Genomic DNA, 26328 nt, shown 5'->3' on the forward strand with positions numbered 1-26328 from the left:
GTCCAAAGTCTGTGCATCGTTCCTGGTTTTTGTTGGTGCCAGTCCTGGGGCTGGAACTCGGGGCCTGGGCGCTGTCCCTGAGCTGCTTTTGCTCCAGGCTGGCGCTCTCCCTCTCGAGCCACAGCGCCACCCCTGGGCTTTTGTCTATGTTTTCTGTGGTGCTGAGGAATCGAACCCCGGGCTTCCTGCATGCTACGTGAGCGCTCTACCACGGAGCCTCAGGCCCAGCCCACACACCCCGCCAGCCCCTCGGGGACGTCGCTGATGACCTTGTCACATGCACTGATGACCTTGTCACGCCCCTCCACGCTCAAGCCCCAGGATTCGTCTGGGTGTGGGGTTTAGTTTCATTGATGGTGGGAACTCTGGGCCCGGGCGCTGTCCCTCAGCCCAAGGCGATCGCTCTGCCACCTGAGCCCCAGCGCCACTCCCGGTCTTCTAGTGGTTCGGGGGGGCCCCCGGAGGCTGAGATGTGAGGATGGGGCTCCCAGCCGGCCGGGGCAGGAAAGAGCGCCCGGCACCCCGAGTGCAAGCCTCAGAGGGGAGGGAGGCTGCGGCCCACGGGGCGGGGGAGCCCGGGCAGGAACCTCCGTGAGACTGATCTCCCATGAACCACCAGAACACCGGAAGTGGCGCTGTGGCTCAACCTCGAGTGTCAGCGCTCGAGTTCGAGCCCCACGGCCGACCGAGGCTGGGAAGCAGCCCCGTGGATGTGTCCGCCCGCGCAGGCCTCAGCCCTCGGTCCTCGGCGGGGTCGGGTCGCTCCGGACCCCGCCTTGGACGCCTCATCAGGCCGTGTCAGGTTGCGTGGCCCAGAGCGGCCCGGCCTGCGGCTGCGGTTCCTCCTACAGCGCCGGGAGGCGCTCCTCTGCCCGGCCGCGGCGGCGGGGCGGGGCCTCCGCGGGGCGTGGCCACGGACGGGGCCAATGCCGCGGCAGGGAGGGGCCACGGACGGGGCCAATGCCGTGGCTGGGCGTGGTCATGGGCGGAGTCAATACCGCGGCGGGGGCGGGGCCACGGACGGGGCCAATGCCGCGGAGGGGGCGGGGCCACGGACGGGGCCAATGCCGCGGAGGGGGCGGGGCCACGGACGGGGCCAATGGCGGGGCGTGGTCATGGACGGGGCCAAGCCGCGGAGAGGCGGGGCCTCCTGCGGGCCTGGGCGGGGCCGGGCGGGTGGGCGGGGCCTCGGGGTGAGAGCGACCCGGCTGGGGCGGGGTCGGCGCTCAGCGAGAGCTCCGCGCTCGGTCCCGCGGCCGCCGCCGCCTCCCGGGCCCGGGTGCGGCCCAGCTCCCCGCGGAGGCCCCGCCCCCCCCGCCCGCTCCCCGCGGAGGCCCCGCCCCCCGCCCCCCCCCCCCCCCGCGCGGCGCTGGCCCTTTAAGCGCCGGCCGCGGCCCCAGCTGACGCGCGGGCTCCAATCGCGGCCCGCGCCCCCCCGCGCCGCCGCGCCCGAGGCCGCCGCCGCCCCGCGTCCCCGCGTCCCCGCCGCCGCCGCCCGGCCCGCGCTGCCCGCCGCCGCAGCCATGCTCCCCGCGCCCGGCGCCGCCGCGGCCCCCAGCGCCGCGCTGCACGGAGCGGCCCCGGCCCGGCCGCCGGGGGCGGCGCCCACCCGCGGGGCCCGGTGAGGCCCGCGCCCGCACCATGGTGAGCACGGCCCCCGCACACCAACGCCCCGGCCCCCCCGCACACCCCGGCCCCCCGCACACCCCGGCCCCCCGCACACCCCGGCCCCCCGCACACCCCGGCCCCCCGCACACCGCCGCCCCGGCCCCCCGCACGCCCCGGCCCCCCGCACACCCCGGCCCCCCGCACACCCCGGCCCCCCGCACACCCCGGCCCCCCGCACACCGCCGCCCCGGCCCCCCGCACGCCCCGGCCCCCCGCACGCCCCGGCCCCCCGCACACCGCCCCGGCCCCCCGCACACCGCCCCGGCCCCCCGCACGCCCCGGCCCCCCGCACGCCCCGGCCCCCCGCACGCCCCGGCCCCCCGCACGCCCCGGCCCCCCGCACACCGCCGCCCCGGCCCCGCCAGCGCGGGCCTGCGTCCTGGGGTCCCCCCTGCGTCCTCGGGCCTCCCTCTCCACCCTGTGGGGTCGCCCCCCTGCCATCCCGGGGTCTCCTCCCCATCCCGGCCCCCCCATCCCGGCCCCCCCATCCCGGGGTCCCCCATCCCGGGGTCCCCCCCCATCCCGGCCCCCCCATCCCGGGGTCCCCCCCATCCCGGCCCCCCCATCCCGGTCCCTCTCCATCCCGGGGTCCTCTCCATCCCGGGGTCCCCTCCAGCCTGGCCTCGCAGCTCCCTCGCAGGAGCCCGCATTCCTGGGGTGGGGGGCCCGCCCTCCCGCGGGGGGGGGGTGGGATCGGATTCCCGCCGACCCCCGCGGGGCCAGGCGGGGTGGGTGGTGGCCCTGTGTCCCCGTGTCTCTGCGCAGGGCAGGGCTGGGGGGCAGGGATGGGGGGGCAGGGCTGGGAGGGGCAGGGATGGGGGGCAGGGATGGGGGGGCAGGGCGGGGGGACAGGGCAGGGATGGGGGGCAGGGCTGGGGGGACAGGGCTGGGGGGGCAGGGATGGGGGGCAGGGCTGGGGGGGAGGGATGGGGGGGCAGGGCTGGGGGACAGGGCAGGGATGGGGGGCAGGGATGGGGGGCAGGGCTGGGGGGGCAGGGCTGGGGGGGCAGGGCTGGGGGACAGGGCTGGGGGGGCAGGGCTGGGGGGCAGGGCTGGGGGGGAGGGCTGGGGGACGTAGATGGGGCCAGGGATGGGGGGGCAGGGATGGGGGGGAGGGCTGGGGGGGCAGGGCGGGGGGGCAGGGCTGGGGGGAGGGCTGGGGGACATAGATGGGGGGGGCAGGGATGGGGGGGCAGGGATGGGGGTCTGGGGGGGCAGGGCTGGGGGGTAGGGCTGGGGGAGGGCTGGGGGACGTAGATGGGGGGCAGGGATGGGGGGCAGGGATGGGGGCCCAGCCCCTCCCGCCAGGCCCCAGGGCGGGGGACAGGAGTGGGGGACAGGCACCTGGGGTGGCCTGGGCGGGCACGACCTCCGACCCCGACCCCCACCCTGTCCCCCACCTCCCCAGCAGGTGGACACAGGCGGGTCCCAGGACTGGGGCTCGGCTCAGTATCGGGGTGCTGTCCCTTCCCTTAACCCCCCCCCACACACACGCACCTCAGGGTTGCAGGCGCTAGGCCTCAAACCTCGATCCTCCAATCTCAGCCTCCCTGAAGAGCTAGGGTTTTACAGGCCTGAGCCACAGGCTCTGCCCCCCAACCTCTCCCCTTCCCTCCACCATACCCCCCCCCCAAAATGCCTGGTTGGACAAACCCTTCCCTGAGCTGCTTTTTGCTCAGGGGGAGCGCTCTACCCCTCGAGCCACACCGCCACTTCCAGCGTTTTCTGTGGCGGGGGGCTGAGGAATGGAACCCAGGGCACTTGTCAAGAGGACAAAATGCAGCCAAGGCTGGGAGCGGGGGATGCAGGGCAGGCCGTGGCAGGTACTAAGTGATCTCCGCTCCACGCCCGGCCAGGTGCCTGGCTGTGCTGCCCACAGTGGTTTGGAGTTTTGGGGTTTTTTTCAGGGGAAGGGGGGGGTCCTCTGTGGCAGAACCAGCATCTTACTGAATAGGCCTCCCTGGCTCTGTGGCCTGACTCTCTTGACCTTTGAGGTTCCCACTGGAACGTTCTAGAAGGTAGAGCCTCTGAGCTAGCATCCCATGTAGTGAACCTCTCTCTCTGGATTATACCTGAGCAGAACCTGGAGAGAGAAGATGTCCAGCGTAAGCCTTTGGGGGTGTCCTCCCACCCAGAAAAGGGGGTGAACAGGTGCCCAGCTCTGTCCTTCCCCTCCCCCAGCCTCCCAGGTCCCCCCCCCAAGCTTCCCAGTGTGGGCCGCAGGATTTTCCCTTTATTATTTTGTTGTTGTCAGTCGTGGGTCTCGAACTCACAGCCTGGGCGCTGTCCCTCAGCTCTTCAGCGTAAGGTGAGCGCTCTACCACTTGGGCCACGGCGCCACTCTGGGCCTTTTTCTCTTTCTGTGGTCCTGAGGAATCGAACCTGGGGCTTCGCGCACGCAACCACTGAGCCCCCTTCCCTGCCCGCCCCCCCTCCATCTAGGAAGTCCCCCCCCCCAGAAGAAGGAGAAGGCTGCCTTCCCTTGGGCTGGGCCTTCCCCCAATGGGTCACGCACACCCGGAGGCTGCGGTCTCGAGGATCGCGGTTGGAGGCCGAGTCCCCCTCTCTCCCTGTCTCTTTGTCTTGCGCACAGTTGCTGGTGGAGAAGACCACGGACTCGCCCGCGGCCGAGTTCTCGCTGGTGGAAGACGTGGCCCTGCACTTCGCGCGGCTCATGGACCGGCTCAACGAGCAGCGTCTGTTCCAGCCGGACCTGTGCGACGTGGACCTGGTGCTGGTCCCGCAGCGCAGCGTCTTCCCCGCGCACAAGGGCGTGCTGGCCGCCTATAGCCAGTTCTTCCACGCGCTCTTCACGCAGAACAAGCAGCTGCAGCGTGTGGAGCTGTCGCTCGAGGCCCTGGCGCCCGGCGGCCTCCAGCAGATCCTCAACTTCATCTACACCTCCAAGCTGCTGGTCACGGCCTCCAACGTGCACGAGGTGCTCAGCGCCGCCTCCCTGCTGCAGATGGCCGACGTGGCCGCCTCGTGCCAGGAGCTGCTGGATGCCCGCTCGCTGGGCACCCCGGGGCCCGGCCCCCCGGCCTCCGCCTCCTCCTGCAGCCCCGCCACGCCTCCTTACTACTGCGACATCAAACAGGAGGCCGAGCCTCCACCGGGCCTGGCTAAGATCTACGCCCGCGAGGGGCCCGATCGCTACTCGGTGCGCGTGGAAGATGCCACGGACGGCGGGCCGCCGCCCACCCCGGCCCCCGAGGCCGCCCCGGCGCCCGCTGGGGCCGTGTGCAAAGAGGAGACGGATGGAGGCCCGGCGGAGGAGGCCGCGGCCTCCGGCGGCCTGTGCAAAGTCGAAGGCGCTGGGGGCGACGTCGGGGTGCAGGCGGCGCCCTACGGCCGCCAGGAGCAGTCGCAGATCATCGTGGAGGTGAACCTCAACAACCAGACGCTGCACGTGTCCACGGGCGCCGAGGCCACGGAGGCCACGGAGGCCACGGCCGCCACCAACCTGGCCACTGTGGTGCTGGCCAGAGAGGCCGGGCTGCCCAGGGCCCAGGAGGAGGAGGAGGAGGAGGAGGAGGAAGAGGAGGGTGGAGAAAGCGCAGCTGGAGAGGAAGAGGAGGAAGAGGAGGAGGAGGAAGGAGGCAGCCAGGAGGAGGAAGAGGAAGGCCCAAGTCTGGAGGACGAGGAGGAGGAAGAGGACGAGGAGGAGGACGAGGAGGAAGAAGGTCTCAGCGGGCAGGATCCCGAGAGCCCCGAGGAAGTGGACGCCCCAGGGACGGGGGCCTCCGGGGAGCCCCGCGCCCCGCCCCACAGCCGCATGGCCACGCGATCGCGCGAGCACACGCAGCCCGGGAGGCCCCCCGAACCCCGCGATCCCCAGCCCCGCGGCAAGCAGCCCAAGCCCCCCGACCATGCCGACGAGCGCGGGCCGGCCGACGCCAGGGCGAAGGCGCACGCGTGCCAGAAGTGCCCGCGCGTGTTCAACAACCGCTGGTACCTGGAGAAGCACATGAACGTCACCCACAGCCGCATGCACATCTGCGACCAGTGCGGCAAGCGCTTCCTGCTGGAGAGCGAGCTGCTGCTGCACCGCCAGACCGACTGCGAGCGCAACGTCCAGGTGGGCCTCTCCCCGCGGGCCTCCCCCCCCCCCCCCGTGAGCCTCCCCCGAGGAGGAGATGGTGGCCCCCGGGGTGCAGATTGGGGGTGCGGTGGGACACGAGTCAGCCAGGAGGGCTCCCTGGAGGAGGAGGAGGAGGTGGAGAGAATGCAAGGCTCACACCGGGCATCCCAGCCACTCTCGGGAGGCTGCGATCCGGAGGATCGTGGTTTGAGGCCAGTCCTGGAGCAGGAAAGGCTGTGGGACTCTGATCTCCGATAGGCCACTTAGAAAAGCAGAAGTGGCGCTGTGGCTCACGTGGTTGAGCGCTGAAGAGCTGAGGGACAGCGCCCAGGCCGAGTTCCAGCTCTACCACTGACAACAAAAATGAGTAAAAGGAATCGGATAGCACTTTGTTGTTGTCGGTTGTGGGTCTTGAACTCAGGGCCTGGCGCTGTCCCTCAGTTCCTCGGCTCAAGGTGGGCGCTCTACCACTTGGGCCACAGCGCCACCTCCAGTTTCCTGGTGGTTTTCGTTGGAGACGAGAGTCTCCCCGATGTTCCTGGCTCCCAGGCCGGGCCTTGATCCACAATCCTCCAGATCTCAGCCTCCCTGACGGAGTTCTCTGGGGGAGGGGTTGGCCAGAGGACTTCCGGGAGGAGGCGTCCCGAGGCCAGTGCGGGGCAGGGAGGGGGGGAATGGGGCTCCGACCCCCCTCCGTCCTGTCAGCATGTTGCCAATGGGGAAACTGAGGCCAGGGGAGGGGGCCGCGGGCCTAAGGCCTCCCCCCGGGCCCCCACCATCACCTGCGCAGTGCGTGACGTGCGGCAAAGCGTTCAAGAAGCTGTGGTCGCTGCACGAGCACAACAAGGTGGTGCACGGCTACGCCGAGAAGAAGTTCGCGTGCGAGGTGTGCGAGAAGAAGTTCTACACCATGGCGCACGTGCGCAAGCACATGGTCGGTGAGTGGGGCGGAGGGAGGGGGCTCGGCCCGGCAGGGGCCGGCTGGCGGCCGGGCAGGTCGCCCACCAAGCCCCCAGCTTCACCCCGAGATCCTGCGGATCTCAGCCTCGCACCCCGATCCTCCGGATCTCAGCCTCCCCGGGGAGTCAGGGTGGCAGGCCTAGGCCAGGGCCGGGCTGGGGGGGCTGGTGGGAGGTGGGGGGGCTCTCCTCCGGCAGGGGGACCCCACGGCCCCGCGTGTGCCCCACAGCTCACACCAAGGACATGCCGTTCACCTGTGAGACGTGTGGGAAGTCCTTCAAGCGTAGCATGTCGCTGAAGGTGCACTCGCTGCAGCACTCCGGGGAGAAGCCCTTCCGCTGCGAGGTGGGTCCCGCCCTGGGGGGGTGGGGGGAGCCCCCCCTCCCTGCCTTCCCCTCCCCCCCCCCGCTCCGCCTGGAAGGGGAAGGGGGGGAATCCGGGACTACAGGAGGGAGTGCAGAGCCCAGCCTGGAACAAGCGTGGGGTGGGGGGGCCCTCCTTCCTTCCCCCGAGCCTCTGGATGTGGACCTCCCCCCTCCCCCTCCTCCCCCCTCAGAACTGCAACGAGCGCTTCCAGTACAAGTACCAGCTGCGCTCGCACATGAGCATCCACATCGGACACAAGCAGTTCATGTGCCAGTGGTGCGGCAAGGACTTCAACATGAAGCAGTACTTCGACGAGCACATGAAGACGCACACAGGTGCGGGAGGCCAAGGGGGGAGGCCAAGGGGGAGGCCTGGGAGGCCAGGGGGGAGGCCAAGGGGGAGGCCTGGGAGGCCAGGGGGGAGGCCAAGGGGGGAGGCCAAGGGGGAGGCCTGGGAGGCCAAGGGGAGGCCAAGGGGGAGGCTGGGGAGGCCGCAGGGGAGGCCGGGCCTCGCCTCCCAGGCCTCCCCCGGGGGCCTCCACGCCCCGGCCTCTCTCCCACGCGGGCTTCTCGTCCCCCCAGGGGAGAAGCCGTACATCTGCGAGATCTGCGGCAAGAGCTTCACCAGCCGGCCCAACATGAAGCGGCACCGGCGCACGCACACCGGCGAGAAGCCGTACCCGTGCGAGGCGTGTGGCCAGCGCTTCCGCTTCTCCAACATGCTCAAGGCGCACCGGGAAAAGTGCTTCCGCCTCAGCCTCGCGCCCGCGCAGCCGCCCGGCCCCGACGGCCCGGGGGGGGACGGCCCCCGCTGACCCCGCACAGCCCCGACGGCCCGGGGGGGGACGGCCCCCCGCTGACCCCGGACAGCCGGACAGCCGGACAGGCCCCGATGGCGCGCCCGCAGGCCCAGGGGGGGACGGCCCCCGCTGACCCCGGACAGCCCCGACGGCCCGGGGGGGGGACGGCCACCACTGACCCCGGACAGCCGGACAGGCCGCCCGCCTCCCCCCCCTCCCTCCCTCCCTCCTTCCCTCTTTCCTCCCTTTCTTCCCTCCTTCTTTCTCCCTCCTTTCCTCCCTTCCTCCCTCCCTCCCTCCCTCCTTCCTCCCTTCTTCCTTCTCTCCCCCCTCCCTCCCTCCCTCCCTCCTCCCTTCTTCCCTCCCTCCTCCCTCCCCTCCCTCCTCCCTCCTTCCCTCCCTCCCTCCCTCCCTCTCCTCCCTTCTTCCCTCCCTCCTCCCTCCCTCCCTCCTCCCTCCCTTCTCCTTCCCTCCCTCCCTCCTTCCCTCCTTCCCTCCTTCCCTCCCTCCCTCCTCCCTCCCTCCCTTCTCCTTCCCTCCCTCCTCCCTCCCTCCCTCCCTCCCTCCTCCGTCCCTCTTCCCTCCCTCCCTCCCTCCTCCGTCCCTCTTCCCTCTCTCCCTCCCTCCCTTCCTCTCCCAGGAAGCTGGAGGATGGTTCTTTTCGGGGGCCAAGGAACCAAAGGGGGACCCGGGGCGCAGGGCGCGGGCCAGAGCGGCTGCAGCCCAGGCTGGGCCTGGGTCGAGCTCTGGGGGAGAGGGGGGAGGGCACCCCCAAATTCTACCCCCACCCCCTTTTTTTGTGCCCTTAGCGCATCCCCCCCCCCTCCGTCATCCCGAGGAGACTGGGGTGGTGTTGTGGCTCCAGGCCCGCACCCCACCGGGGTGTCATCTGGGGGTGCCACGGGGGCCCCCCAAAAAACAATCCTGGCTATGACAGCCCCAGAAGCGGCAGGGGGGGACAGGGACCCCGGGCCGGATCCCTGGGGTGCCCCCCTGCCCCACCCCCCTTCCCGGGGAGCAGCACCCCGAAAGGAGAGGGCGTCGGCCCTGGGGTTTCAAGGTGCTATCTATCAGCCGCCCCCTGCCTAGCTTTACCCCCTCCGCCACGCGCGTGCGCGCACACGCACACCAGGACAGTCCCTCTGTCTGTCCATCAGTCTGTCTGTCTGTCTGATTTCCCCCCACACACACACCCAGGCCTGGCCACACACCCCAACCCCGCTGGCCCCCAAGACGGGCATTGAACCTGCTCTGTGCCGGCCCCGGGATTTGAACTCAGGGACCTGGCCCTCGTCCTCTCCCCCCCCCCCCCAGGCCCACGGCTCCGTCCACCACCGGCTTCATGGAGAAGCAAACAGGAGTCTCGCAGCCTCTGCCGCAGATCCTCCAGCCTGGGCCTCCCGGGCCGCTGGGATTACAGGCCCGCGCTGCCTGCCGGCCCCCAGCTCCACGGAACCCCCCCATGTTTCTTGTTCTCTTTTCGCCCATCCCCACCTTTGGGGTAGGGAGGGAGCTGCCTAAGCTACGTGCACCCCCGGCCCCCCCTGGCCCCAGTCTGTCTGACTCTGCACCTTACAACGCCCCCCCCTTCCCAGCTCCACCTGCCGGCGGTGGGTGGGGCCTGCGCCCCAGGACACCTGGACACGCGGACTCTTGTGCTCGCCGGGAAGGGGAGCCGGCGCCCCCCCTTTGCTGGCCAGAGCCGGGGGGGGGGGAGAGGGGGGGACATTTTAATCATCAATAAACGAAGCACTTTATTCTGTAACTCGAGTGCCAGCCGCCCCCCCCCCCCATTGGGGGGAATGGGTGGGGGGTGGGGGAGGGAAGAGACATTCTGTGTCCTGGCTTTTTTGGGGGGAGGGGAAGGAGGCCCCATCTTCCTCTCTGGAAAAGGAGAACTTCCTGCTGGGCTCCAGTCCCGGGATTCGAACTCATGACCCAAGCTGCTCTGCTTGTGCCCCAAGGCCGGCGCTCGGCCACCCGAAGCGCAGCGCCACTGTCTTTTTCTCTGAGTGCTTCCATTTGGAGGTCAGAGTCTCACGGGGACTTTTCCTGCCCCTGCAGCTGGGCCTCGAACCACCATCCTCCGGATTTCGGCCTCCCAAAGTCACTAGAACGCCTGGCATGAAGCCACCAGCCATCCTTGTGTGTTCCACAAGGTCCTTCTAGAAGCTGCCGGGGGGGGGGGAGGGCTAGGTGTGTGAGACATGATGACGGGGACCCCCCAAAAGAGGGAAGGTGACTCAGTAGTCACGGCCTAGCCTGCGACCTCCTATTCACCCCGCCACGCCCCAGGCCAGAACCTAAGGAGACGAATGAGTCATTGGTTCCCACAGAGCTCAGGCCCCGGGACCTGAGGCTAAATTTAACCCACAGCTGTGGCCCTGGCACTGAGCAGCGCGCAGAGGATGGTGGGTAGGGGGGTGTTTGGCCGCCCTGGGCACCGAGGGCCCCCCCTTTACCTGGACACCGTACCCAGGCCAGGCAGGAAGAACCAAGACTAAGTAGATGCTCATGGAGGACACACGGTCCAGACCCTGGGATCCTTATTCTTCCTGGTGCTCATCCTGGGACTCGAACCCAGGGCCTGGGCCTCATCCCTGAGCTTCTTTGTGGCTCAAGGCGGGTGCTGTACCGCTCAAACCACGGCTGGTGCTGTGGCCACTTCCAGTTTCCTGGTGGCTCCTTGGGAGATCAGAGGCTCACAGCCTTTTCTGCCCGAGGCCAGCCTCGAACTGCGATCCTCTAGATCTCAGCCTCCTGAGGAGCTGCGATGACGGGTGTGAGCCACTGATTCATCCACCTGAGAGTAAAAAGGCCTTCAATCTCCCCGGGGGGGGGCTGCACCCCCCCCCAGAGCTGAGTCAACGCCTCCAGACCAGTTGTCCACCCCCCCCGTACCCCCCTTGAAATATGCGTCACAGGCCAGACGAGATCACCTTACACAGGGGCCTGGCTGGGCGCCGTGTCTATATATAAAACCCTCCTCCTCCCTGCAGCTGCTGGGTTGGAAGACAACAGACAGACGGACCAGGGAGGGCGGCCATCATGACGGTGGGCTTGCAGGAGGCCGAGGAGCAGCGGCTGTACCAGCAGACCCTCCTGCAGGACGGCCTCAGGGACCTGCTGGACGGCGGCCAGCTGGTGGACTGCGTGGTGAAGGTGGCCGACCGCGAGTTCCCCTGTCACCGTCTCGTGCTGGCCGCCTGTAGTCCCTACTTTCGGGCCCGGCTGCTGGGGGACGCGGAGCCGGGGGCCGAGCCGGGCCAGCTGCGGCTGGACGACGTCTCGCCAGAGGTGGTGAGCCAGATGCTGCGTTACCTGTACACCTCGCAGCTGGCCCTGGACGAGGCCAGCGTGCAGGAGCTGCTGGCCACCGCGCACCGCTTCCAGATCGCCTCCATCTTCACCCTCTGCATCTCCTTCCTGCATCGCCGGCTCTGTCTGGCCAACTGCCTGGCCGTCTACCGCCTGGGCCTCCTGCTCGACTGCCCCCGGCTGGCCGTGGCCGCCCGGGATTTCATCTGCGCCCGCTTCCCGCTGGTGGCCCGCGATGGGGACTTCGTGGGCCTGTCCCCCGACGAGCTGATCGCCATCGTGTGCAGCGACGGGCTGGACGTGGCCCGGGAGGAGGTGGTGTTCGAGGCCGTGATGCGCTGGGCCGAGGCCGCAGGGGACGCCCGGCTCCGGGCTGAGCGCCAAGGCGCCCTGCCCACCGTGTTCGAGAGCCTGCGCTGCCGCCTGCTGCCACGCGAGTTCCTGGAGACACGCGTGGCCGGACACCCACTGGTGAAGACGCAGCCCGAGCTGCTGCGCAAGATCCAGATGGTGAGGGAGGCCCACGAGGGGCGGCTGCCCACGCTGCGCAGGAGGAGGAAGGGCAAGAAGAAGGAGGAGGAGGCGCAGGTGGAGGCCGAGGGTGGAGACCCGAAGGCGGAGGCCGAGGAGGAGGAGGCCGAGGCCCGCGTGCTGCCCGGCATCCTCAACGACACCCCGCGCTTCGGCATGTTCCTCAAGGACCTGATCCTCATGGTCAGCGAGGCCGGCGCCGTGGCCTACGACCCGGCCTCCAACCAGTGCCACCTCGCCGCCCTGTCCGCGCAGGTGCCCAAGAACCACACCAGCCTGGTGACCGCCGAGAACCAGGTGTTCGTGGCCGGGGGGCTCTTCCACAACGAGGACGACCCCGACGAGCCCCTGAGCGCCTACTTCCTGCAGGTGCGCGGGGAGGTGTGGGGGGCTCAGGGAGGACCCCGAGGCCGTGGGAGGCGCAGGGGAAGGGGACGCGGGATCGGTGTTGTGTCGCCGAGTCGGGCCTGGGATTCGAACTCACGGCCGGGGCGCCACGTGGCAGCGGTTGGCTTTGCTGCGGGCTCCCCGCCGCCTGAGCCACGGGCCCCGAGCGGCTTCGTGCTGGTTCGTTCTCTGGAGATCGGGGGCTTCGGGAGGCTTCGCTCCCCCCCTCCCCCGGGCTGGCCTCGAACCACGATCCTCCGGATCGCAGCCTCCGCGTCCCGAGGAGCAGCGGGGAGCGGGTGTGGGGCTGGCTGCGGTCTGGGCTGGAAGGAAGGGCCGCTGCGGGGAGTTCACCCGGCCCGCCCCGCCCCGCAGTACGACCACCTGGACGCGGGCTGGCTGGGGATGCCGCCGCTGCCGTCGCCGCGCTGCCTCTTCGGCCTGGGGGAGGCGCACAGCTCCATCTTCGCGGTGGGCGGCCGCGCGCTGCGCGACGGCGAGAGCTGCCTGGACTCGGTGATGTGCTACGACCGCCGGTGCGTGTGGGCGGGGCCTGCGGTGGGCGGGGCCTGCGGGAGGGGAGGGGCCTGCGGGGGCGGGGCCTGCGGGGAGGGCGGGGCCTGCGCGACGGCGAGAGCTGCCTGGACTCGGTGATGTGCTACGCTGGTGTGTGTGGGCGGGGCCTCCGGGGAGGGCGTGTCCTGCGGGGTGTGGGGCGTGGTCTGCGGGGAGGGCGGGGCCTGCGCGACAGCCAGAGCTGCCTGGATTCGGTGATGTGCTACGACCGCCCGGAGCGTGTGGGCGGGGCATGGGGCGGAGCCTGCGAGGGGACAGGGCCTGAGCGATGGTGAGGGCGGCCTGGACCGGCGCGTGTGGGCGGGGCCCTCGGGGCGGGGCCTGAGAGAGGCGGGGCCTGCGGACTCAGTGCTGTGCTACAACTGCTGGCGCGTGTGGGCGTGGCCTGGGCCGGGTCTGGGGGCGGGGCCGGGGCCTGCAGGGCCTGGAAGGGTGAACGAACGCCGGTGGGCGTGGCCTGCGGGAGGGCGTGGCCTGCGGGGCGTGGTCTGGCCTAGGCTCGGAGCCTGATAGGGGCATGGCATGACAGGGCGTGGCTCCACGCGAGGCGTGGCCGGCTGGTGGGCGGGGCCCGCCGAGGGGCGGCCGGGGCGAGCTAGACCCCAGGGGGGGGGGCGCCCCCAGGTTCGGAGCGGGGTGCTCTGTGGGATGCACCCCGAGTTGCGGCTGGCGACCCTCAGAGGCCTGGTGGGCACCCCCGAACCCATTCTTCCCCCCCCATTTCCCCGCCCTCCCCCTCATCATCCAGGTCGTTCAAATGGGGCGAGTCGGACCCGCTGCCCTACGCCGTGTACGGCCACGCCGTGCTCTCGCACCTGGACCTCGTCTACGTCATCGGCGGCAAGGGCGGGGGACAGGTGAGGCCCCGCCCCCTCTCCCCGGCCAGGGGGGGGGCGGGCCCGGGGTGGGGGTGACAGGCCAGGCCCGGGGTGAGGGGGACAGGCCAGGCCCGGGGTGGGGGGATCAGGCCAGGCCCGGGGTGGGGGGGGCAGGCCAGGCCCGGGGGGGGCAGGCCAGGCCCGGGGTGGGGGGATCAGGCCAGGCCCGGGGTGGGGGGATCAGGCCAGGCCCGGGGTGGGGGGATCAGGCCAGGCCCGGGGTGGGGGGATCAGGCCAGGCCCAGGGTGAGGGGGACAGGCCAGGCCGGGGGGGGACAGGCCAGGCCCGGGGTGGGGGGATCAGGCCAGGCCCGGGGTGAGGGGGGCAGGCCAGGCCCGGAGGGGACAGGCCAGGCCCGGGGTGGGGGGATCAGGCCAGGCCCGGGGTGGGGGGATCAGGCCAGGCCCGGGGTGGGGGGGGACAGGCCAGGCCCGGGGGGGGCAGGCCAGGCCCGGGGTGGGGGGGACCAGGCCAGGCCCGGGGGGGGCAGGCCAGGCCCGGGGTGGGGGGGACCAGGCCAGGCCCGGGGGGGGCAGGCCAGGCCCGGGGTGGGGGGATCAGGCCAGGCCCGGGGTGGGGGGGACCAGGCTAGGTGAGGAGGGGGGGTGGAGGGGGACAGGCCAGGATGGGGAGCAGGGTTCCACCCCTGCCCCCTCCACGCCCGCCTCCCCCCCCTAGGAAGTGTCTCAGCAGGATGTGCGTCTACGACCCGAAGCGGTTCGAGTGGAAGGAGCTGGCCCCCATGCGCACCCCCCGCTCGCTCTTCGGGGCCACCGTCCACGACGGCCGCATCTTCGTGGCCGCGGGGGTCACCGACACGGGGCTGACCGGCTCGGCCGAGGTGTACAGCATCGCCGACAACAAGTAGGGAGCTGCCGCCCCCCAGGCAACCAGAAGGGACCAGAGAGGGCGTCTCCAGCCAGAGGGGTGCCTGCGTATGTGTGTTGGGGTACCGGGGCTCGAACTCGGGGCCTCCGGCTCCCACGTGGCCTTCCCCCCACCCCAAGGCTGATTACACTTGAGCCACACGACTTCTAGTTTTGGGGGTTGTTTTTTGGCCTGGCCTCAAACCCTGATCCTCAGACCTCGGCCTCCTGCGTAGCTGGGGGGCCAGGCAGGAGCCACGGGCCGGCTAGGATGCAGATTCTGGGCTGGGAAGGTGGCTCAGTGGTAGAGCGCTTACCTTGCATGCATGAGGCCCTGGGTTCCATTCCTCAGCACCACATAAGCAGAAAAAGCCAGAAGTGGTGCTGTGGCTCAAGTGGTAGAGCGCCCAACCTTGAGCCAAAGCAGCTCAGGGACAGCGCCCAGGCCCTGAGTTCAAACCCCAGGACTGGCCAAAACAAATAAAATCAGCAAAAAGAAGGTAGCCCCAGGAAACGGAGACCTGGTATTCAGACTTCAAAGGGGGTGCAAATGAATTTGTGGAAGGCCCCCAGGCCCCCCGCTTCCTCTCTCGCCCCCTCAGATGGTCCCCCTTCGAGGCCTTTCCCCAGGAGCGCAGCTCGCTCAGCCTGGTCAGCCTGACTGGGACGCTCTACGCCATCGGTGGCTTTGCCACTCTGGAGACTGAGTCGGGGGAGCTGGTCCCCACGGAGCTCAGTGACATCTGGAGGTAAGCCCAGCCCCCAGGGGGTGTCACGGGGCTTGGGGGGGACATCCCAAGCTAGATGAGTGGCCCACAGCACCATCTAGGTAAAAGCCACCCCACTTTCCAGGAGTGCTAGGGGAAGGGACCACAAAGACCTCCCTTAATCCCAGCTTCTCACTAGTCTGCGCGGGACAAGTCTGGGTTTGCAAGACCCCGCCCCGTGTCTTCCCCCCATCTTCTGATGAGGGTCAGTGGGTAAGACACCCTGCTTCTGAGAGACTCTGCTTCCCACGGCTGGTTCTTGGGGAGCAGAGAGTAGGAGGAAGAAGTTTCAGACACCTGGCAGCCTCCAGGGCAGAGTGGGGTACAGGGGGGCTTTTTTTTCTGTGTCGTTGTTGGTCCTGGGATTTGAACTCACAGCCTGGGCGCTGTCCCTGAGCTGCTTTGTGCTCCAGGCTGGCACTCTACCACTTTGAGCCATATATATATGGCACTAGTTCTGGTTTTCTGGTGGTTCGGTGGAGATCAGAGTCGCACAGGGACTTTTCCTGCTCTAGGCTGGCTTTGAACCGCGATCCTCCGGATCTCAGCCTCCTGAGGAGCTGAGGTGACAGGCGTGAGCCACCAGCACCCGGCTCAGGGGGGCTTTTTGGAAACCGAGTGGTGGGATCCTTCCCAGAATGTGAGGAGGGGTGAGGGGTGGGCTTTCTGGCAGCATGGGAATTGTCTAAGACTGATCCAGCCAGCTGGGCACACAGCCTGTCATGGGAAGCAACTCAGGAGGCTGAGATCTGGAGGATCGCGGCTGGAGGCCAGCCCAGGGAGGAATGACCATCATCTCTAATGAAGCCACCCCCCCAAAAAAAGAGATGGGGTGAAGATGTAAGAAGGCAGGCTGGCCCCGGCTCCAGGGCTTACTCCTCCCAGTGGATCAGCTGACCAATGTCTCCACCCCCCTCCGTCCCCCCAGATATAACGAGGAAGAGAAGAAGTGGGAAGGGGTGCTGCGGGAAATCCCGTACGCGGCCGGCGCCACCTTCCTGCCCGTGAGGCTTAACGTCCTTCGCCTGACCAAGATGTGACCACCTTGTCCACCTGCGTGACCTGCACAGCCCTGACTGTAGGGGGCGCTGTCAGGAGGGTTGCTGCGAGAGACCAAGAACTCATGGAGACTTTCTAGTGTAGTCAGCCAAGTCTCTGCCTAAGGCAGAGAGAAAGCAGCAAGAACAACAACAGAAACAATGGCTCAGTGGTAGAGTGCTTGCCTAACATGCATGAAGTCCTGGGTTCGATTCCTCAGTCCCACATACACAGAAAAAGCCACAAGTGGCACTGTGGCTCAAGTGGTAGAGCGCTAGCCTGTTCAAGAAGCTCAGGGACAGTGCCCAGGCCCTGAGTTCAAGCCCCAGGACTGGCAAATAACAACAACAACAACAAAATCAACGCTCTAGCTGGGCACCAGTGGCTCACGCCTGTCATCCTAGCTCCTCTGGAGGCTGAGATCTGAGGATGGCGGTTCGAAGCCAGCCCCGGGCAGGAAAGTCCAAGAGACTCCCATGGAAGTGGAGCTGTGGCTCAAATGGTAAGAGTGCTCGGGGGACAGCGCCCAGGCCTTGAGTTGAAGTCCCAGGACTGGCACAGACAAAAGTAAATAAAAGTAAATAAGTACAAGCAAACCACTAACTCCAGATCTGGAGTCCAGTAGGCCAAGGGGCCATTCCTAAGTGTCTGGAAGATTCCTTAGGTCATAAGGTGGTGATCTCTGCTTTCCTGTGCTCTCTCTTCTCTGCTCCTGTTTGCGGGGCAGGGGGGAAATGGGGGAGCAACCAGGCTATGGTAGAAAAGTCTTTTTTATTCTATCACCCAGACATAGCTGAGCAGAGCCAATCAACGCGTCGCCCTCCCGTCCATCTCCGGCTCCTCTCTGTCCCGCCCCTTACTCCTCATCCACAGCCAATCAACGCGTTGCTCTCCCATGCATCTACTCCTGCTCCTCTGTCCCGCCCCTTACTCCTCATCCACAGCCAATCAACGCGTTGCTCTCCCATGCATCTACTCCAGCTCCTCTCTGTCCCGCCCCTTACTCCTCATCCACAGCCAATCGGCGCCCTGCCATCCATCTATTCCTGCTCCTCTCTGTCCCGCCCCTTACTCCTCATCCACAGCCAATCAACGCGTTGCCCTCCCATCCATCTACTCCGGCTTCTCTTTGTCCTGCCCCTGCTCGTCATCCAATGCCAGGGTTCGCTCCCGCTCCTTCACCAGCTGGACCCCACAGTAGGTGACAAACAAGATGGCCAGTGTGGTCTGAGGGAAGCCTGTTGGGAGAGGAGCCACTGATGTCTGGAGATTCATTTTTTCCCATTTCTGTGCTCCATCCACTCACCCGGGAAAGCCCTCTTTACTGGATGCCAGTGGCTCACGCCTGTCATCCTAGCTACTCAAGTGGAGGCTGAGATCTGGAGGATCGTAGTATGAGGCCAGCCCAGGGTAGGAAAGTCTGCAAGACTCTGATCTCCCCTGAACCACCAGGAAACCGGAAGTGGCGCCATCTATGTGGCTTAAAGTGGTGGAGCGCTCACCTTGAGCACAAAGAAGCTCAGGGATAGAATCCAGGCCCTGAGTTCAAGACCTAGGACTGGCAGAAAGTGGGGGAGGAAGGATGCACACACAGTTGTTTCTGACCTGTGAGTAGCAGGCGTTGGGCCACCAGCTCGGTGAACGCCAGGCTGTTGAGACTCACGAGGTTGTACATGATGATAGCCCAGTAGTTGATGGCTCCAAAGAGGCCTCGAACCCTGCGAGACATCTGATCCGACAGAGAGGCCTACTTGGTCCAGGGAAATGTTTGTTGCCCAAAGGGGAGAGGGAGAGAGAAAGAAAGCAAGAGTTGGGGGGGGTGAGCCAGTGACTGGGCCCTATAGAACCACCCAGGCCCTTTCTTCATTGCTAAATACGGGGAAACTGAGGCCCAGGGAGAGGTTAAAGACTTGACCAACATAGCCAGGCGTGAGTGGGCTGAGCTTGGATCCGTGGAAGTAGAGTCAGGTTTCTTTTCTTTTTGTCAGTTGTGAGACTTGAACTCGGGGCCTGGGCGCTGTCCCTGAGCTTCTTTGTGCTCAAGGCGAGCGCTCTACCACTTGAGCCACAGTGCCACTTCCGGTTTTGTGTGGTTCATTGGAAATAAGAGTCTCACGGACTTTCCTGTCCGAGGCTGGCTTCGAACCACGATCCTCAGATCTCAGCCATCCTGAGTAGCTAGGATGACAGGCGGGAGCCACCAGCGCCCACCCAGGGGAGAAAGTTCTTGACTGGGGCCCCAGGCTGGGTAATTCCAGAAAGTAATCGTGTCACCTTTTCCTGTGGGTCCCCCCCGCCCCCCAATCCCTGGCTCACCTCGATGTGTGACAGAGGTGCACACTCCGCCAGCTTCTGCACCCAGAGTTCGAAGTTGAGGCCAAAGCAGTTAAGGAAGGACCACAGGTACACGATGTCACACGGCCCAAGCCACAGAGTGGTCACGGCGAATGTGGCCACGGAGGCCACGAGCTCCGGGACCACGGAGGTGTGATCCCCTCCAAGGTGGTCGTAGACGTATCTGCAGGGGAGGGGAGGGGAGGAAAGATGGGAGAAGCAGGCTGGTAGAGGCCCGGGGCGCATGTGATGTGTTCCTTGACACCCCAACTTTCTGTCATCTGGGACACACACACAAAGATGGACAGACACCCCAAGGTGCAGTGGGGTGAACCAGATTTCTCTGCCCCTCAGACGTTTGAATGAATGAATGAATGAATTGGCTTTGCCAGTCTTGGGACTTGAACTCAGGGCCTGGGCGCCATCCCTGAGCTTCTTTTGCTCAAGGCTGGGCGCTCTACCGCTTGAGCCACAGCGCCACTTGTGGCTTTTTCTGTGGATGTGGTACTGAGGACTCGAACCCAAGGCTTCATGCATGCTAAGTGAGCACTCTACCCCTGAGCCACCTGCCCAGCCTCCCCCGGCCTTCCCCCCTCAGACATTTAGACTCAACAGTCCTTGAGTCTCCATAAAGATCTCTCTCTCTCTCTCAGCTGGACACCAATGGCTCACGCCTGGACTCCTAGCTGGTGAGATCTGGAGGATCGTGGTTCAAAGCCAACCCTGGCAGGCAGGTCCGTGAGACTCTGATCTCCAGCTAACCACATCCCAAAAGCGGGGAGTGAGTTCAAGCCCCAGGACGGGCGCACACGCACACACACACACGCACGCACGCATGCACACACACGCACCCCTGAGCCACTCACTTGCAGAGCCAGTCGTTGATGCCCCTGTCGAAGTGCCTGTGGGGGAAGGGAGGGGAGGTGAGCGGAGGTAGGGCGGGGTGGGGGCCCCCCCCCCCGCGGGCACTCACGTCTCCCCGAAGACGTAGAGCGCCGTGATGCACTTGGGCGGCGCGGGCGGCTGCAGGTGGTCCAGCCGCGCCACGGCGCCCACCACGCCGAACAGCACGGCCGCCTTCACCCAGTCGTACAGCAGGTTCGCGTAGGCCAGGCCGGCTGCGGACGGACGGACGGACGCCGGGGTCACCGCCGCCGCCCTCGGGGGGTGGGGGTGGGGGGATTCCCAATCCTGGGGGGAGATCCTGAGCCCCCCCCACCCCTGCCCTGGCCGGGCCTGCGGACACGCCGCCCTCCCTCCGCCCTCCCCTTTACTCACGCCCTGTGAGGCCACGCCCCTCCGAGGCCACGCCCCCTCAGAGGCCACGCCCCTTCCTTCCAGCACATCCACCTCCATTAGGAATTCCCAGCATCGGACACGCCCACTCGAAGGCCACGTCCCTCGCAGCCCCACCCACCCCCATTGAGCACTGCCTGCATTAGACACGCCCACTCGAAGGCCACGCCCCCTCCCTTCCATCCCACCCTCCTCCATTAACAACTGCCCTGCATCGGACTCGCCTGCTTGAAGGCCACGCCCCTTACCTTGCAGCCCCACCCACCTCCATTAACAACTGCCCTGCACTGGACACGCCCACCCCGAGGCCACGCCCCCTCTCTTCCAGCCCCACCCACCTCAAGAATTCCCTGCGCCCAACATACCCTCTCAAAGACCACGCCCCTCGCAGCCCCACCCATCCCCATTGAGCACTGCCTACATTAGACACGCCCACTCAAAAGCCACGCCCCTCCCTCCCACCCCACCCTCCTCCATGGAGAGCTGCCCGGCTTCTGGCACGCCCCCTTGAAGGCCACGCCCCTCCAAACCCCCACGAAGAACTGCCCACTCCAAGGCCACGCCCCCTCCCTTCCACCCCACCCGCCTCCATTAACAACTGCCCTGCGTCGGGCACGCCCCCTCCAAGGCCACGCCCCTTCCCTTCCACCCCACCCTCCTCCATTAACAACTGCCCTGCGTCGGGCACGCCCACTCCAAGGCCACGCCCCCAACTAAGACCGGCCTGGGTACAGCAGGACAGACGGTTTGGGACGGACCGGGCACCCTGCCTCCCAGGAACAACGCTCACGCCAAGGCCCCGGGCATTTCCCGAGGATGCACCCCGGCTGCTGGCTCCCGCCCGTCACCCCAGCTACTCCAGAGGCGGAGGATGTGCGGATCACGGTTCGAAGCCAGCCCTGGGAGGTGTGACTCAAGTGGTGGAGCACCAGCCACAGCACACACCGAAAGAAGGAAGAAGGGAAAAGAGGAGGAGGAGGAGCAGAGGGAGGGAGGAAGGAAGTCAGGGCCTCCCCTCCCGGGCCCCTGGGTGCTGTGTGCTTTGGGGGTGCAGAGCTACGTCCTCACCCCCCACCCCCTTGGGTCACCCACCGAGGGCGCTGTCCGGGAGGCGGCTGGCAAACTTGAGGTCACTAGGGATGGTGAGGATGTAGAAGAAGTGGAAGAAGATGTCCACTGCTATAATGGCCACCACGCTGACCCCCGCCTGGGCCCGGATCCGCCACAGCTCACCCTCGGCCCTTGTTGGCTCCACCTGGCTCACCTGGGGGGGAAAGGGGGTGTTCTGAGTCTCTGAGAGCCCCTAGCCAGGGCTCCCAGGGCTGTCAGCCTAGGTACTCAGGAGGCTGAGATCCGGAGGATCGTGGTTCAAAACGAGCACAAAAATTTATGAGACTTTTTTTTACGTCTCCAATGAAGCCAGCCCAAAGCTGGCCATGGAGGTGTGGTCCAAATGGTAGAGCACCATCAAGGCCTCGCTGCTGGGTGTGTGTGTGTGTGTGTGGGGTCTGGGCTCACCTGCTCGTGGAAGCGGTCGAAGGTCATGACCGGCCCGAAGAAGAAGAAGGGCAGGTAGAAGTTGTATTTGAGGAGGTCGGCGAGGGAGTAGCGGCGGTCGGGGTGGGCGCAGGCCTCCAGCGCGAAGCTGGTGCAGCGTAGCACCGTGAAGCCGCTGCCCCCGTGGAACAGGACATCTTGAAGATCAAAAGTGCCCGTGACGAACCCACTCTGGAGGGCAGGGAGGACGGGACACTGGCTCACCAGGGGGAACCCCCTGGCTTCCCACAGGGCCACCCAGATGGAGCGAGAGACCGGCTGCGCACCCTGGCTTTGGTGGGGCTTGAACTCAGGGCCTGGGCACTGTCCCTGAGCTTCTTTGGCTCAAGGCTGATGCTCTACTACGTTGAGCCACAAATGCTACTTCCTGTTTTCTGGTGGTTCAGGGGAGAGAAGAGTCTCAGGGACTTTCCTGCCTGGAGCTGGCCTCGAACGGGGATCCTCCAGATCTCAGCCTCCTGAGGAACTAGGAAGACAGGCATGAGCCACGGGCCTAAAGCAGCTCAGGGACAGTGCCCAGGCCCTGAGTTCAAGTCTCAGGACTGGCTGAGGAAAAAGCAAAAAGTGAGAAGAGGCTGTTTGGAAAGAATCAAATAAGTTGAGCCGGACGCTGGTGACTTATTGCCTGTCATCCCAGCTGCTCAGGAGGCTGAGATTCGGAGGATCGTGGTTTGAGGCCAGCCCCAGACAGGAAAGTCCCCGGGAGACTCTTCTCTCCCATGAACCACCAGAAAACCAGAAGTGGCACCATATATATATATATATGGCTCAACGTGGTAGAGCATGCTTGGCTTGCATGAAAGCAGCAGTCCCCCCCAGGCCATGAGTTCAAGCCCCAGGACTGACCAAATGAAAACAAACAGAAGTGTTACATAATGGCAGGTTCTCTCCCCCCCCCCCCAAGTCTGTACCTGCCAAGAGATGAGGGGGTCCATCTTGAAGGAGGCCAGGCTGGCTAGGCCAAGACCCAAGCAGAGCCAGGGCTGGCGCAGAAGGGAGGCCACGTAGAGCCCCACGCAGTGGCCCAGGAGGAGCAGCAGGTACCACGGGCCCATCGTGCCGGCCACGGCCACCAGGCCATACACGGCGTACATCCAGGCACGCAGCTGTGGGGTGCGGGGGGTGGAAAGGCTTCAGTGGGTGAGTGGGGAGCCCAGGGGTGAGTTTCCCAGCATCCTCTGGGGCTCACCTGGGGTGCAGCCATGGTGCAGAGCTTTGCGAACAGGACGTGGCCCGACAGGGCGAAGACAATGATGTTGCGGAAGGACGTGAACCACATCACCCACTCGAAGTCCGCCACATCCTAGGGGGCAGGGGTAGGAGGGGGGAATGGGAAGGGGGTAAGGGAGGGGGAATCGCAAGACTGGCTGGACACGGCCCCAGGCCCTTGGCTCAGCCCCTGCTGCCTCCCTCCCTCCCTTTTTGGTTTTGGTCAGTCGTGGGGCTTGAACTCTGGGCCTGGGCGCTGTCCCTCAGCTCTTCAGCTCAAGGCGAGCGCTCTACCCCTTGAGCCACAGCGCCACTCCCGGTTTTCTGGTGGTTCATGAGAGATCAGAGTCTCACAGCCTTTCCTGCCTAGGCTGGCTTTGAACTGCGATCCTCTAGGTCTCAGCCTCCTGAGCAGCTGGGATGACAGGCGGGAGCCACCGACGTGCGGCCTCTGATTTTAACGATTAGGGGATCCATTTCCCAAGTGAGCAGGGCATGGGGGAGGAATGGCGTCCACAGAGGTGTGAGGTGCACTGTCTGGGGTAGCAGAGCCCCTCCCACCAGGGGACAGGGGTCAGGGGGCACGGGGGACCCACCATCTTCCGGCCGATGTACTCCCAGCCCGGCCGCACGGACTCGCGGAAGGTCTTCCTGCGGGCGCCATCTGAGGAGAGAGGACCGGCTCAGGGTGCGCAGGCCCGGCTTCCCGCGGCCGCCCGACCCCCGGGAAGGGAAGAGGTTTACTCCATCCCCTCTGCCGGAGTTTGAGGCCACAGGGAGATGGGTGTTGTTCTGCATATGAGCCTTTCTGGGTCTTGGGGAGTGTGTGTGTGTGTGTGTGTGTGTGTGTGTGTGTGTGTGTCCTGACTTGTGTGTATCAGAATCCTGATCTGTGTGTGTATGTGTGTGTGTCCTGGCCTGTGTGTGTTAGAATCCTGTGTGTGAGTCCTGGTCTCCGTGTGTGTGTGTGTGTAAGGAAGAGAGAGAGAGAGAGAGAGAGAGTCCTGGTCTCTGTGGTCTCTGTGTTTGTGTATGTATCCTGCTCTGCGTGTGTTAGAATCCTGATCTGTGTGTGTGTGTGTGTGTGTGTCCTGACTTGTGTGTATCAGAATCCTGATCTGTGTGTGTGTGTGTGTGTGTGTCCTGGCCTGTGTGTATTAGAATCCTGATCTGTGTGTGTGTGTGTGTGTGTGTGTCCTGGACTGTGTGTATGTATTAGAATCCTGGCCTCTGTGTATGTGTTTGTGTGAGTCCTGGTTTCTGTGTGTGTGTGTGTGTGTGTGTCCTGACTTGTGTGTATCAGAATCCTGATCTGTGTGTGTGTGTGTGTGTCCTGGCCTGTGTGTATTAGAATCCTGATCTGTGTGTGTTTGTGTGTGTGTGTGTGTCCTGACTTGTGTGTATCAGAATCCTGATCTGTGTGTGTGTGTGTGTGTGTCCTGGCCTGTGTGTATTAGAATCCTGATCTGTGTGTGTGTGTGTGTGTGTGTGTGTGTGTGTCCTGGACTGTGTGTATGTATTAGAATCCTGGCCTCTGTGTATGTGTTTGTGTGAGTCCTGGTTTCTGTGTGTGTGTGTGTGTGTGTGTGTCCTGGCCTGTGTGTGTGTTAGAATCCTGATCTGGATATGTGTGTGTGTATGTGTGTGTTAAGAGTCCTGGTCTCCGTGTATGTGTGTATAAAGTCCTGGTGTGTGTGTGTGAGTCCTGGCCTGTGTGTGCATGTGTGTATGTGTGTGTTAAGAGTCTTGGTCTTGTTTGTATGTGTTAAGTGTCTTGGTCTCCATGTATATGAGTCCTGGTCTCCGTGTATCTGTGTGTGCATGTTAGTGTTAGAATCCTGGTGTGTGTGTTTCCTGGCCTGTGTGTGCACGTGTGTGTGTGTTAAAGTCCTGATCTCCGTGTGTGTGTGTGTGTGTGTGTGTGTGTGTGTGTCCCCTGGACCAGGCCTTGGCCGCCTTGGGACTGGAGCCTGCCAGTTTCCAGCCTCGTTCCTGGGACCCCTGCGTGGGGGACCCCATCACCCCTGCCCCGGGGCCCAGCATTACCTTGTGACGCCTCCAGGAGAGCCTGGCCGGCGTAGGCCAGAGCTCCACTCAGCACCAGGGAGTAGACGCCTAGCTCGGCCGCGGGCAGCGCCGTCTTGATACCCATGGCCTGGGCGGGCTGCGGGAGGAGGCCGGGAGGCCGGGCTGCGGGAGGAGGCCGGGCTGCGGGAGGAGGCCGGGCTGAGGCCGGTCTGAGACACTGCAGCCCCAGGCCCCACTCAGGGAGGCTGCTGGCCACTGTCCAAGGTGCTGACCAAGGTCAGGCCCAGGGTGAGACCCGAGCCAGGCACCGATGGCTCCCGCCTGTCACCCCAGCGACTCAGGAGGCTGAGATCTGAGGATCACGGTTCAAAGCCAGCCTGGGGTAGGAAAAGTCCCCATCAGACTCTTATCATCAAAAAGCTGGAATGGAGCCGTGGCTCAAGTGGTAGAGCACCAACCTTGAGCATAAAATACAAAAATTCAAGGACGGTGACCAGGCTGGCCCTGGGACTAGCAAAGAAAAAAACAAAACAAAACTGGAAGAATAGAGAGGAGGTGTGTGTGTGTGTGTGTGTACACACAGAGTTCCTCTGAAGTCTCAGACTAAGTGAGGGCGCTACCTGACTATGCCCAGGTCAGGGGATGGGTGGTGAAGGGGGGGTGGTGGCTGCCCGCTGGACTTGTGGGACGGTTGCCGGGACAGGACACTCAGTTATCAGCAGGGTGGAGGGGGGGGTTGGATCGGGTTCACGGAACCGGGGCGCCTGAAACCGGAGCAGGGCGCCGGGCCCGCGTGAACAGCTTCGTCAGCTGCCTCCCACGAGCCGCTTTCCAATTTTAGCTCCGGCTGGCCGAGCCGGGTCCCCCAAGCCGGACTCTGGGGGAGGAGCCGGCCCCCCTCTCCCTCCCCTGCCCCCCCACCCTGCCTGACACTTCTCCTTGGCTAGCACCCCCCACCAGCCCCTCCCCAGGCCTACACCCCAAATCTGAGGACCCCCCCATATCCTTACCTGCCTCAGGTAAACCCCCCCACCATGGAAAAAGCCACCTTGGGGGGGGGTGTGTGTGGGGAGGGGGGGGTGCGGGTGGGAATCTGAGATCGAGAGTCTGGGGTTGAGGGGGAGACCCTCTCCTCCCCCCCGCCCCCTCCCCCAGCCCTCCCCCCCAGCCCAGCCACTGACCTTGAGGTGGATTTGAGGGACACAGCTTGGTACGGCGGCAGTGGGTCTCTGTCTGTCTTTCTCTCTCTCTCTTGTGGACCCCTCCCCCTGCTGAAGTCCTGGGGTGTCCAGTCTCTGGGGTTCCCCACCCCACCCCCAGAGGCTAGATGGAATGACACAGAAGGAGGGGGGGGGAAGGGAGAGGAGGAGGAGGGAGCTGTCCTTTCCCGCAGCGGGAGTTGGTGACAGAATGGAGCAGAGCCGCAGGCCGCAGGAGCGGGGGGGGGGAGGGGGAGGGCTGGCCACACCCAGGGGTGGGGGCGGGGAGGGGGGGACACCTGACCCTCACTTCCAGCCTGCACCCCTACCTCTAAAAGAGGGCCTGGGGTGGGCGGGGGGAGGGCTTCGGGTTTCTGATGCTGGACGGGGCCGCCTCTTCCCGGAAGCCCCCCAGACTTGCTCCGTCCAGTCCCTTCCTGTGGGACCCACGCGAGATCCCAGGGCTGGA

The 26328-nt window shown here is 65.9% G+C and overlaps 3 protein-coding genes across 5 annotated transcripts; 2 read left to right on the plus strand and 1 right to left on the minus strand.

Moving 5' to 3' along the window:
- Positions 1-1576: 1576 nt before the first annotated feature.
- Positions 1577-8241, plus strand: Zbtb47 (zinc finger and BTB domain containing 47). The gene is made up of 6 exons (XM_070017512.1): positions 1577-1644; positions 4262-5746; positions 6540-6687; positions 6939-7054; positions 7266-7410; positions 7657-8241. The coding sequence occupies exons 1-6, from the start codon at positions 1642-1644 to the stop codon at positions 7887-7889; spliced, it is 2130 nt and encodes a 709-aa protein (XP_069873613.1). The 5' UTR covers positions 1577-1641; the 3' UTR covers positions 7890-8241.
- A 2651-nt stretch (positions 8242-10892) lies between these two features.
- On the plus strand, positions 10893-16839 carry Klhl40 (kelch like family member 40). The gene is made up of 6 exons (XM_070017425.1): positions 10893-12092; positions 12486-12646; positions 13435-13548; positions 14244-14429; positions 15034-15180; positions 16127-16839. Exons 1-6 carry the CDS (start codon positions 10923-10925, stop codon positions 16236-16238), a joined length of 1890 nt encoding a protein of 629 aa, XP_069873526.1. The 5' UTR covers positions 10893-10922; the 3' UTR covers positions 16239-16839.
- A 138-nt stretch (positions 16840-16977) lies between these two features.
- On the minus strand, positions 16978-26088 carry Hhatl (hedgehog acyltransferase like). 3 transcript variants are annotated; one of them, XM_070017515.1, is made up of 12 exons: positions 25842-26088; positions 24679-24796; positions 23229-23296; positions 22613-22726; positions 22335-22529; positions 21385-21594; positions 20959-21130; positions 19544-19688; positions 19437-19472; positions 18553-18754; positions 17842-17983; positions 16978-17474 (listed from the first exon to the last, which is right to left on the minus strand). In XM_070017515.1, the coding sequence occupies exons 2-12, from the start codon at positions 24782-24784 to the stop codon at positions 17350-17352; spliced, it is 1515 nt and encodes a 504-aa protein (XP_069873616.1). In that variant the 5' UTR covers positions 24785-24796; positions 25842-26088; the 3' UTR covers positions 16978-17349. The 3 variants fall into 3 exon arrangements, with proteins under 3 accessions (XP_069873616.1, XP_069873617.1, XP_069873615.1); XM_070017516.1 differs by having other exon boundaries at positions 24679-24822; XM_070017514.1 differs by having other exon boundaries at positions 24679-24840.
- Positions 26089-26328: the final 240 nt, after the last annotated feature.

This window comes from Dipodomys merriami, unplaced genomic scaffold (assembly GCF_024711535.1).
Source record: "Dipodomys merriami isolate MVZ:Mamm:240054 unplaced genomic scaffold, mDipMer1.0.p SCAF_125, whole genome shotgun sequence".
NCBI classification, from domain to species: domain Eukaryota; kingdom Metazoa; phylum Chordata; class Mammalia; order Rodentia; family Heteromyidae; genus Dipodomys; species Dipodomys merriami.